The sequence below is a fragment of the Hemitrygon akajei genome, chromosome 17, assembly GCF_048418815.1.
Source record: "Hemitrygon akajei chromosome 17, sHemAka1.3, whole genome shotgun sequence".
Taxonomy (NCBI): Eukaryota; Metazoa; Chordata; class Chondrichthyes; order Myliobatiformes; family Dasyatidae; genus Hemitrygon; species Hemitrygon akajei.
In genome coordinates this window covers 29369342-29381801 of record NC_133140.1, presented here as the reverse complement: position 1 = coordinate 29381801, position 12460 = coordinate 29369342, and the positions used below count along the sequence as shown (strand labels likewise).

The following is a 12460-nucleotide window of genomic DNA, read 5'->3' as shown; positions in this document are numbered from 1 at the left end:
TGTGATGAGTCAAAACCGATCTGTAAGTGGCAAGCAATCTGAACTGCTGTCCTGCACCTGTCATGTTGTTTGAGGAACAGATAGATCACATGACCCTCCTTTGGCATCTTATTCCATATGCCCACCACCCTCTGTGTGCAGAAGTTGCCCCTGTGGTCCCTTAATTCTTTCTGCTCTTATGTTAGATCTGTGCCCTCGTGCTTTTGATTCCCTTCCCCTGGGGAAAAGACTGTGCATTTACAAAATTTATGCACCTTATGATTTTATACAGGTAGTCCCCAAGTTATGAACGTCCGACTTACAGACAACTTGTACTTACGAACCGAGGAAGGAGAACGCCGTCCGCCATTTTAAGTCATTGCAGTTGACATTGTGTTGAGTGTGTAACTTCGTATTTGGCTTAACTTTTTCTTAGCAAGATTCACCCTGACCCTGGCCCCCCCCATTCCAGTCGGCCGGTACCACAGTGAGATCAGCGCCGGGCTGGAGAATGGAGTTTCCCGAGTTCAATCCAGTGACAGACCGCTCCTGTGTTGGGTTGATGTTAATCCAGAGACTCCCGTACCATCCATGCCAGGTTGATGTCGAGCGCGCAACTCGACCTTGTAAAAAAAAACACTGCCACCAGTTTAAATTCCCACGCGGAATATTGTGGAGGATCAAATGCAGTACCCAAACCCAGCACAGCCCCCACTTGTCACATTTAACCTGCTTCAGTGTGGTGGACTTTCGGACCCGGGGAAATTCAATGTGGTGGTCCTTAGGACCCAGCAGACCTCGGCAGCTGGCAGAGGTTGGGACCCGCCGCCCGCAGTGTTTCTGTTCCGTTGATGGGAAGCGATCGCGACATAAAGTGGAAATAATAAAGCGTTTGGAAAGAGTTGAAACGCCATCGGTCATTGGAAAAGCATTAGGCTATACAATCGGTCAACGATCGGAACAATTTAAAAGGATAAAGTGAGAATAATTGAGCATGTGAAAGGCCCTGCCCTGATGAAAGCTGCAATTATTACTAAGCAACGCAGTGGTTTAATTATTGGAATACATATGTTTCTTAAGTGTTTTATATGCATAGAAGGGTAAAATATATACTATATACTAAGACAAACGTTTGATTGCCGCTAAATAATACCGGCTGTACTTGTTACGACACGTACAAATCCGACTTGAAGACGGACTCAGGAACGGAACTCGTACATAACCCGGGGACTGCCTGTATACCACTATAAGGTCAGCCCTCAGTCCCTTATGAATAAATTCCTATCCTACCCTACCTATCCCTCCGATACTGGCAATATTTGAGTTAAAAAAATCATTTTCTCTAACTAAAAATATGCAGAATACCAACATGTTGAATACTGCAAATGTGCTCCTTAAGAAATTAAACTCTTCCCATATGCCAGTAGTATGGTATGTAATATCATGAGCATAAGCAAAATGTGGCACATTAGAGCAAGATTTCTTCAAAATACAACTTCGTAAACTCAACAAAAACCCTAGCTTCTCCACAGGCAATGAAATCTAATTTATGTTTTAATACAGAGAAACCAGCAATTAATTTGCACAACAAGCTTGGGAAACTGGTTTCTGGGCTGTTGGTTGCAGAATAAGTATTGCCAGGCCAAATGGAGAACTTTTCTGCTCTGAGCGGTAACTTTGAATATCCACAGAGAGAGAAAAGAGAACACAGCATATTTCTTCCATCATCGTGTAGCGCATTCATGATTGTGGACATCTCAGTCTGGATTATGGGAATTAAAGTATGATCTTCTGATTGTCAGGTGTAAATGCTATGTACTAAGCCAAGGCTGATGTCTTGTTGATGCAACATCTGATATTGTCAGGGAATTTGGTCATACGTGAGCTGTGCAAATCTGAACACCAGTCGCATCACTTTCAGCAGATAACTGCTTAAACTTGTGAGATACTGCAATTGTTTATCAGTACGAGTTATTCTGACCGTTTTTTCATTTCTATTACTATATGTAATGAGTGAATTTGCTGCTTAGTGTATAATCAGTAAATGTGCCCCAAAGCTCTTCAGATACAAGGTTTGGATTTTCTGATTGGCTGAAGGGAGGCACTGAGGGTAAATTCTTCCTTCTGGTGCTGCAACGTCTGGTCTGGCAGGTTAATGAGTTATTCTGCATCAGTGTTGGATTAGCTAATTTCAACCAGGGCAGTTTTCATGACTGTGCTCTTTGATTGACCACACTTGGCACATTAGCCTAGATCTCTGCTCCGATTGGACATTGACACCTGTTGGATGTTGGGTCTTGTTCACATCATGGTTGAACAATTACCCACACTCACTGAGTATTCTTTTAGCCAGTTCCTTGGGTAAAACAACAGAAAGGCTGTGAAACTGTGTCCTTGTAGGAGGCAGTGAAGTCACAAAAGAAGGAGAAAATTGAATGTGAATAAATATTTTTATGAATTACTATTTTAGTGATAGTTGGGAGATGTTGAAAATTTGGTGACTTGGAATAATTTGGTGCTTATCTGAGCTGTATCAATTGTTAAATATTTTTTATTCCAAAAATCTTTTATAATACTTTTTGTCAATTGCTGAATGTGGTTAGCTGATCAACACTTCATTAAGTGATGAATCACTGATTTATTAAAAATAGCCGCAAGGATTAAAATGTACCTCAACAACTGTACAATGAAGAGGCACATTCTGTTCCAAGTGCTAATCTGAGCACATAATGTATAGTTATGTTTCTGAGGCCGTCTGTGGAACGCCATGCTGTGTTGGCTATTAACTTTGAAAAATGAACTAGATTGAAACATTGAATTATGTCTGTTGAAGTTAAGAAGTCCTTGATTGCAATATAAGGAGAACTATTTTCATTTTGTCACATTGGTTTCAAATGAATTTCATTTCCAGTTCAACCTCTATCGTAATAAGTTTTGATAGAGAATTGTACCTTGAAGAATGAAACTTTGTTTCACCTCTATTATTTTATTCTCAATGGAAAAGGGAAATAATTCAACAATTTTTCCCTTACAAAGTTCTTTTGTTTCATACTAAATATCTGTACGAGTAAACAATTAGTGAACAGGTTAAAGAACAGGTTGCCATTTGATGTTCAAACAATTGCACTGCTTGAATCTTCAGAGGTACCTTCTGTGACATGGGTGCCACAGATTGAAATGCGACCCTTGTTTAAAATTGCGGACCGTCTTGAATAATCCTTGGATTTCATCCAAGGAGACCTGTTTATTGTAGTACCAGAAGCACAACCATATAAAGTCTAATCGGTATAACCAAGGAGTGGAAGAGAATGATAGTCATTATCTTTCTCTGAAAGACAATGTCTTGCCTGAGTACATTCATCTGATCCCACCCCCACTGAGCCATGAGTGAACCCTCACCCATCTGCTTAATACAGTGTCAATTCAATTACATCTCAATGCATCTTTGAGATATGCCTGTATGAAGTACCAATTGGGCTATAAAAAAGGGGACTAAAACTTGCATTTAAACAGAGCAACAATGTGCTGCTTAGCTACTGTTGTGCAATTTTAATGGCAGGAAAAGATGTGACATTGCTGTGTTTGTTGTTAATCTCCTGTCAGCATCTAAACTGGATGGGGATGTTGGGAAAGCAAATAGTAAGTTTTTACTTCATCATTTTCAAATATTTTATTCTAAAGTGGGAAAGAGAGGGGACAGGGCATTTGGAAGGGAGCACTGAAATGAATGAAATTGAGGCAACAATAACATGTTAAAACATGGTAATGATAAACTTGAACTTTAACTGATGGATTTTTTGTTATGTGCAACAATTGTGTCTCCACTTAAGGTCATAATGTTATTTTATTATGCAGGTTATTTGTGTTATTTCTCACATAAATTGATGAGACTAGTAATTGCAGTTTTCATTATAAAATACTATTGGCTTCTGTTATTTTGGTCTTCAGCAATGAATTACAGTGGTAAAGCAGAGCCTGTTGCAGTTGTTATAGAGGGGCCATTTCCAACCTGTGGAGCATTTTGTGGGAGATACAAAATGGACGTGTTCACTGCTTAAATGTAACCTGTGACAATGAAGACTCCATGAATTGATTTGCCCCAACTTAACAAATTAATGTTAAACATTAATATATATGTAGGTCCACACTAAATTATATATTTTTTTTTTTTTTAAACTGTTTCTTAGATTAATATTTCTCTTGAAGTAATACACCTTTTTTGATAGTCCACCTTCAGACTCCTGATTAACATTTTCTAGTTCTTCCTTTCAAAATTACTGAGTTGTATTCCTGAAAGGATGCCTTTTGTCCAGGATGCAAGGAGAGCATTGAGGGATGTGAGCTTGGGCAGCTATGTGTGTACAGTAATACAGTGGATTCCAGTTAATTGGGGAACATCAGGATCAGTACATTTTGGCCCAATTAAAGTAGCTGCCCCAATTAGCAAAAGTTTCATGGAAGTAGTTGAAAAGGTATAAAAAAAGATAAACAACCATTTAAGCAACACACACAAAATGCTGGTGGAACGCAGCAGGCCAGGCAGCATCTATAGGAAGAAGTACAGTCGACGTTTCGGGCCGAGACCCTTCGTCAGGACTAACTGAAAGAAGAGATAGTAAGAGATTTGAAAGTGGGAGGGGAGGGGGAGGTCTGAAATGATTGAGAAGTTGAGAAATTACAGATGGTGTGCAGTGAGAGGGTTTCACTAACTCATTGAAGAGAAAATTTAAACTTCTTCAGTGTAGGCATCACTGGAAGAGGCTTCGCGGTAGTGAATTTAAAAACGCAAACACGAGGAAATATGCAGATGCTGGAAATTCAAGCAACACACACAAAATGCTGGTGGAACTCAGCAGGCCAGGCAGCATCTATAAGGAGAAGTACATTTAACGAAGTAGCAAATTGTATTTAAATGAAATACAGATTAAATTAGAACACTACTGATACTACTACAGTACTGTGTATTATTTTCTAATAGTTATCAACAGAGGAATTTATCCAGTGGACACTGCTGTGTTCTTTTGATTGACTCTTAAAAAAAAATCATGCGGACACCTAGTGCAGATAATGGACTGCCTTCATATAATGTATTCAATGATTGTATCCTCCAAATCTTCATGTTCATTGTCACATTCAAGATGATTGTCAGTACCTTTGAATTCTTTATAGTTCCTAATTTGAAATAGTGGAATCGTTTCATTTTCACTCCTTGCCTTTTCTGGCATCTCTAAGCCTAAATGCTTGAAGCCACAGTGAGCAAAACAGGTCTCAATTGTCGTAATACTTAATTCTTCCCAGCAATCAGTTACAAAAATCACTTTTTTGAACACACATACATGTAACTGATGCAATTTTTAAAACTGCGCTAAGCACAGTGTAGTGTGTAATGGTTACACAAGTGCAAGCGACTGGCACTAGTTAAAAACTGCTCAGCCATAGGCTCCTGTCTCAATTAAGTGGTACAGTGTCCCAATAAATGAAGAGAATCCCAGATATTTTCTCGATTAATTTAAAGGTTATTCCAAATAAGCGGCTGGCTGATTCACCAATGGCCTAATTAACTGGGATCCTCTGTACATGTTTAGTTTGCACGTCCCTCAAGAAATGGTTAAATTTGTGTTTCTACCACAACACTGCCTTGATAGTTCTTGTGATTAGCAATTAGAATAGCTTCAGAATTGCTCTGAAATATTGTCCTCACAGAGTTTAAAAAAAATGTCTTGTTGAAAATTAGGAACACAATTTTCTCGTGTCCATGAGTTACAGTCTATGACACCTGGGTTTTAAACTATTGATAATAGTTAACAACAGCTTTTTCCTGCATACATTTCAAGGTAGAGTATTGGTTGCTGCTCCTTTAAATAATATTTACTTGCACTTTTTACAGAAACATGCTGGAATATATTTTAAATTCTCAAAAAGTTACAGGACAAATGATTGGTTTGTAAAGAACTTACAAGATGCAGCCTTTAATTTTTTCTATTTGTTCTTTTTACAGAATGCCCTGAAGAGGTTTATGATCCTCGATCATTGTATGAAAGGCTTCAAGAACAGAAAGAGAAGAAACAGTCAGAATTTGAGGAGCAGTTTAAATTTAGTAAGGCTTCTTCTGGTATTGCTTCTGGGGACATGCAGTAAAAATCTCTGAATTATTGTGGCATATCTCTCAATATAACTACAGTATATCTTTTTTGAAGTGAGGTGACTACAGGACATGCAGCTGTTTGTTGAGAGGAAGGAATGTGTCGTGCAGTTCATTAGTGTGTATTGTTGTAGTGAACTGAGATTTGAAAACTTGAAATAGATTGTTCCATTGCTTGGAGCTGAGAGATATTTTGGGCTTTCTGCACCATAAATTTTATGAATCTGTTCCAGATTCTTATTTCAATCATATTTAAAATGTGTAGTGTATATGTTTGCCTGAATCTATGTCATCACATTGCACTTTTCGTCAATACAATTGATTTTGCAAGTGTCCCCTCCCAACCATAACAACTTAAGGGTTTCTGTACACATATTAATTTACCTACTACTGAACAACTTGCATATTTATTCCAATGAAAAGCACTGTCTGTGAGGGAAATTTATTTTTAAGCTACTTGATTTTAAAAAATTAATAATTATTACAGTCAAATGCTCTTAAATTTCACAAACTGTAGCTACCATTGGCAAAGCTAGTGTGTGTGTATGTATCTCTCCCCTCACACCTAAACTGATCAGTTTAATGGCAAATGTAGTGGATGGACGGAACAAAATTACTCCAAATTTCCACTGGGTGAACTGTGTGAGGGCAGCAGTACCTTCACATGGCCCTGTTCTGGTTGTAGGTTGTAAACTGATGAAATATAGAATTGTTATAGCAGAGAAAGTAACCATTCAGCCCATTAGTCCCACACTACCTCTCAAAGTCCTGTCAACCTGGTTAACCTTTTCCTGCACAGTCCTGCAGTCTTTTTCTTTCTGTCTCTTTATTATGATTGTTATGTCCTCCAACTGTTTTAATGAGCCTAAAATTTCAATCACTACTATTGCAGAACTGAAAACTTGGGACTGTGAAGAAGGAGAGGGACGTTGTGTAGGCAGAGAGGATTAGTTTGGTTAGCCATTGTTTTCTATTTAGTTGGTTCAGTGCAACAGTTTGGGCCAAAGGACCCATTACTATGCTGTCTATGTGTCACTATAAAACTGCTTTCCATGTTCCTCTTGATTTTGAGTTTGTCTGAAGTATGGGAGTGTAATTGTGGTGGTGGGGCCCCTGCGTCTAGCTGGCAGAGGCATCTTAGCCTGAATGGTGGTTTCCTGCACTTCTTTCATTCTCTTCTATGATTCAAGTTTTCATTGAAGTACATTTAAAAATATAAAATAGGAGACAATGAACCTTTCTTGCTTACAAATAACGGAGGCCTTTATTCATAACTGTAGTGCTCAATTAACAGCACCATTTTTTGGAAAAAAGTTGAGGGCATTATTGCTGTGGGAACAAATGCATCCATTGTTTATATTGTGTTATTCTGCTACTCCCTTTCCACTTGGTAGTTTGCCAGGCTTTCGTAGGAATGGAATCCTGCTTCTGCAATCACAGTACAGTTCTAATAATCTGGCATCCTCAGGGCTTTGGTGCTGCCCAGTTAAAAGATTTTCTAGACACACATTTATTTTACTTGTTACTCAGTAGTACAATCATTTTTCCAGTAAATTTGATAGATTTAAAGGGGACAGAACCTAGTCAATTTCAGCTTGACCTGGAGTCTGGCTACAAATCTACGCAGCTTTCTGACCCCTGGTGATTGTGGCTCTAGCAGTCCACTTGCTTACAATGCTAATAAACTACAACCAAGTATACACGAGGAAATCTGCAGATGCTGGAAATACAAGCAACACATACAAAATGCTGGTGGAGCACAGCAGGCCAGGCAGCATCTATAGGAAGAAATACAGTTGATGTTTCGGGCCAAGACCTGACGAAGGGTCTCGGCCCGAAACTTCGACTGTATCTCTCCCTATAGATGCTCCCTGGCCTGCTGCGTTCCACCAGCATTTTGTGTGTGATACAGTCAAGTATTTATTACCATACTTGACCAAGGGTCGCTCAATGGATAATGACTTAGTAAAAGGTGAATAAGATATCAAACCAGTGGAAGATGTAAAACTTCAGATGTTGGATTACTGGGGGATTTTCACTGGATCTTGAGACCTGACTGATTGTTATGTTGGATTATTATTATCATGTAAGGAGCCATTTCTTTTATTTTGTAGTATGCTGCTGTGTGTATGCCAAATTGGAGAAGTAGTTCTGAGAATGTTATTACACCACATGAAAAATTACCTGTCACTTTGTATAAAAATAATCCTTATGCCTGCAGGATTTATCAAAATGTCTGCTCTTATGAAGTGGACCATAACCTTTCATTGTCAGGGTTGGACATTTTCCTTGGCTGCTCTATGAACATTGGATTTGATTTAAACCAAAAATAACTTCAGATGCATGTATTAATGTTGAATGCGTGAAGAGTTTGCTAGCTCGTCTGATAACAGCCATGTTTTATGCATAAGGAATATAATAAATGTATTTACCTGTATGTGTTTCATGTTTATCTGTGATTGTATTTTCAATGCAGTACTGGATATAGAAAAGTAAATCAGAATCCATTTTAATGCAATATGGTAAAAAAATATTGACTTTTATATTCCACTTAAAGCAATTTATGAATATGTAATTTCACTGGGGTTGTCTGCTTATTGCTTTAACTTTGTTTTGGCGAATATTAGAAGGTTGTTGTGTTTTTATCATTTCATTCAGAAAATATGGTGAGAGGCCTTGATGAGGATGAAACAAACTACCTTGATGAAGTATCCAGGCAACGTTTGTTCCTGGAGAAGCAACGGAGAGATGAAGATGATAAAGAGCTGAAAGAATACAGAATATCCTTTCGTTCAGTATCAATTAAATTTTGATTGCAGGGACTTAGAAAATTAGTTTCATTTCATCATAAAAATGAAAACTTGCTCCATTATAAATTCACCTTAAATTATATTTAGTTTTCCCTCCACTATTACCTATAATTACTTGACTCAAGTGAAAATTCCTCCCTTTCATTTCATTTTTAGTGAATAAAAAGATTTGCCAAAGGTCCAGTATTTGGGTTGTCAGCTAATTTTTGCTGCTGGGTTCACTAGTAAACTGAAGTAAAATTATTTTGATAGTCAACCATAAAGTGTGCGACATAATTTTTTCAGCAAGCATTTTCTGACATTGGAGAATGCAGAAATCTAAATGCTTAATGGATAATTTTACTGATGTACTTAATGCCAAAATTAAGTCACTCTTCTCTCATTCTAGTCCTGTTTTATCCCTTCTGTCACCCAGTCAAATATGTTTTTGATGTCACTTTACTGTCAACTTTTGACTCTCTTGTGCTTATCACCTTCCCCTACAGCTTATATCAAGAAAGATCTGCTTATATCACATACAAGCAAAGTGCTTTACAAAGTCATGTCCTTTCTCCCCCCCCACCCAACCCCATCCCATATTTAATGCCTCCAGTCATGTTTCTGTTGCTGCCTCTGTACTAAAGTCCATAAAGAGACCCCATGGCTAATGACATCCTTCCTTCTTCTGAGTTGACTAGTAGTCTTTAATGTAGTTGATCCCAACATCCTTCTGCTTCTTGCTTCTGCTTCTGCATTTTATCTTGCATCTTCCAAGATTCAGTCTTGGTTCCCCCCTTTCAGGCAGCAGAGCCCCAGCTACCTTGTGCAGTTGATGTACATCACTGTTCTCTCACTGTCTCTGATTGGTCATGCTGTTCGTCTGAGGTGCAGAGCAAGGTGAACAAATACTGGGAGGAGCCTAGCCAGTGCCTTTCATTCCCACTGCAAGCACTCTTCTCTTGTAAATGGAAACAAAACCAAAACGGCACCTGTGGGAAATCAGAAAATACTGAAACACTCTGCAGATCAGGCTGCATTTTTGACTTGAAATGTTGACTGTTTAACGTTTCAGAGGGTTACCTGCTGAGTATTTGCAGCATTTTCTGATTTTAGCTCATTCATGCATTTTGACTTGACTACTTCAATGTGCTCCTTGGTCGTAGAGTCATAGCGCAAGGAAATGATCCCATTTTGTCTATGCTAACAATTAATACCTATCGGTACTAATTCCTATTTACCAGCACTGGGTCCGTAGCCTTGGCGTTCAAGTCCTTGTTTAATTACTATTTCAGTGCTGTGAGGGTTTCTTTCCTCTATTATTCCCTCAAGCAATGTGTTTCACATTCCATCCACCATCGAGATGGAAAAAGTACTTTTCTCTAAAAGCCTTTAAACCTCCTACCTTAAATCTACACCATCAGCTTTTAAACATGTCAGCTTTGGGAGAGAAGTTTTATCTGTGACTCTAACAGGGCCACCCATTCCTCACCACTCTTCCAACTCTTTTGCTTCAAGGAAATCTAATCCTGCCTCTCCTGTCCCTCCTTATAACTGTAACGTTCTATATCTATCAGTATCCTAGTGAATTTCCTCTACAGTGTGACCATGTCCTTCCCATAGTGTGGCAACCATAAATGTATACACAACTCTAGCAATGGCTAGCTATTGTTTTGTAAAGTTGTACCATTATCTTCCTGTTCTTGCATTGTGTGCCCCAGCTAATAAAGTAAGAATCATGAATATTGCTTTAACCGCTTTATCCCACTGTGTTGACATCATCAGGGATCTTTGGACTTGTATTCTAAAATCCCTCAGTTTGTCTGTGTTCCCAAGGGCTCTACTGTTCATTGTGTACATCCTAGACCTCCCAAAATCCATCATCTGGCTATCATCCATCTGCCATTGGTTTGCCCATTTTACCATCTGATCACTGAGTCTGTAGCCTATGACCACCCTTCTGTTATCAACTATCAAGTATCTGCAAACTTCCAAATCATATTTCAGTTATTAATGTAAATAACAAAGGAACCAGTCCCTGGGGGCACCACTGGTCACAGGTTTCCAAATCCAAAAACAACCATTCACTACTTCATGCTGCCTCCTATTATTAAGCCAAATTTGGATCCATTTTGCTAACTTCTCCTGGATCTCATGCCTTTTGAAACAGTTTCCTGAATGAGACCTTGTCAAAAGTTTTAAAGTCTATGTAGACTAAACCAAACAAGCTACAATATTCAGTGCATTTTATCTGTTCAATAAATTCTGTCAAACTGGGCAGAAGGGATCTCTCTCTAACAATGCCTTTTTTAAAAACTGATCTTTATCTTTTATTCCCATCTCTTTGAATTGTTCTCATAAAAGTCCCTGTAGCAACATTAGTCTTACTTGCTGTAGTTACCTGCTCATTCCTGCTGCCCCTCTGGAGTAAAGATACCATATTTGCTTTTCTCCAGTAATCTGGAACCTCAGTTGTGGCAAAGTTCCAGCAATTCCTTCTGAAATAGCCTGGAATACATCTCATGAGGCTCTGGGGATTTATTCATCTTTAAGCTTGTTAAGTCCTTTTTATTATGATAATATGTTCCAGAATTTTACTCTCCTACTTCCTAGAATCTCCAACTACTATATCCTCCTCACAGAGTACAGATAAGAAAAATTGAAGACCTCTTCTATATCTATCTTCCATCAGTTTAAGATTATCCAAAACTCATGTGCCCGCTTGCTCCAAGTCCCATTCCTTTGTTGTTCCTTTAATGTGAACCGAACTTGGTTCCTGTTCATGTCATGTCTATAAACTTTAAAGTTTACTTTCCCATATACATTGACATGTATTAGGAATTTGTTGTGGTGTGCTGGTGTGACATACAACAGAAAAACAATTATCAATTATATAAAGGATAATGAATTAAATAGAAAAATAAGTTTGAGGTTAAAGTACGTATATGGAATAAAATGTGCATAAATACTTCAATACCAACATGTACTTACAATGTAAGCAGCATGATAAAAGGTAGTTTTAAAGTGTTGCCAGTGTAGTGCAGTTACTGAGGTAATAGAGAGGGGTGTTGGGGAGTTAACTAGAATAATTGATTAGATTAACAGCCTGGGGGAAGTACCGTATGTATTTGAGATACAACATGGAATAGGCTCTTCTGGCCCTTCAAGCTACCCTGCCCAGCAAACCCCCAATTTAATCCTAGCTTAATTTTGGAACAATTTACAGTAAACAATTAACTGACCAAACGGTACATCTTTGGGCTATGGGAGCAAACTAGAGTCCCTGGAGGAAACACACACATTCATGTGAAGAAGAATGTACAAATCCTTTACATGCAATGGCAGGAAATGAACCTGGGTCGCTGCTACTGTAAAGTGTTGTGCTAACCACTACACCAGCATGCCGCCCTCTTCGCTGGCGTAAAGCTTTTGTTTTAATATCCCTATAGCACTATACAGAAGGGAGCTTTTGGAAAAGACAGTTTTTAGGTGAGTAGTGTCTGCAATGACTTTCTCTGCCTACCTCTTTATCCTGGACAATTCTTGGTTTCAT

General features: G+C 38.5%; 1 protein-coding gene across 4 annotated transcripts in view; it reads left to right on the top strand.

Moving 5' to 3' along the window:
- The window catches only part of psme3ip1 (proteasome activator subunit 3 interacting protein 1), a 124161-nt gene that overhangs the window by 71134 nt on the left and 40567 nt on the right, over positions 1–12460 (top strand). For all 4 annotated transcript variants that reach the window (XM_073069844.1, XM_073069847.1, XM_073069846.1 and 1 more), the window contains exons 3-4: positions 5978–6076; positions 8780–8902. In XM_073069844.1, the coding sequence (XP_072925945.1) occupies positions 5978–6076; positions 8780–8902 (222 nt within the window). The remainder of the gene's footprint in view (positions 1–5977; positions 6077–8779; positions 8903–12460) is intronic.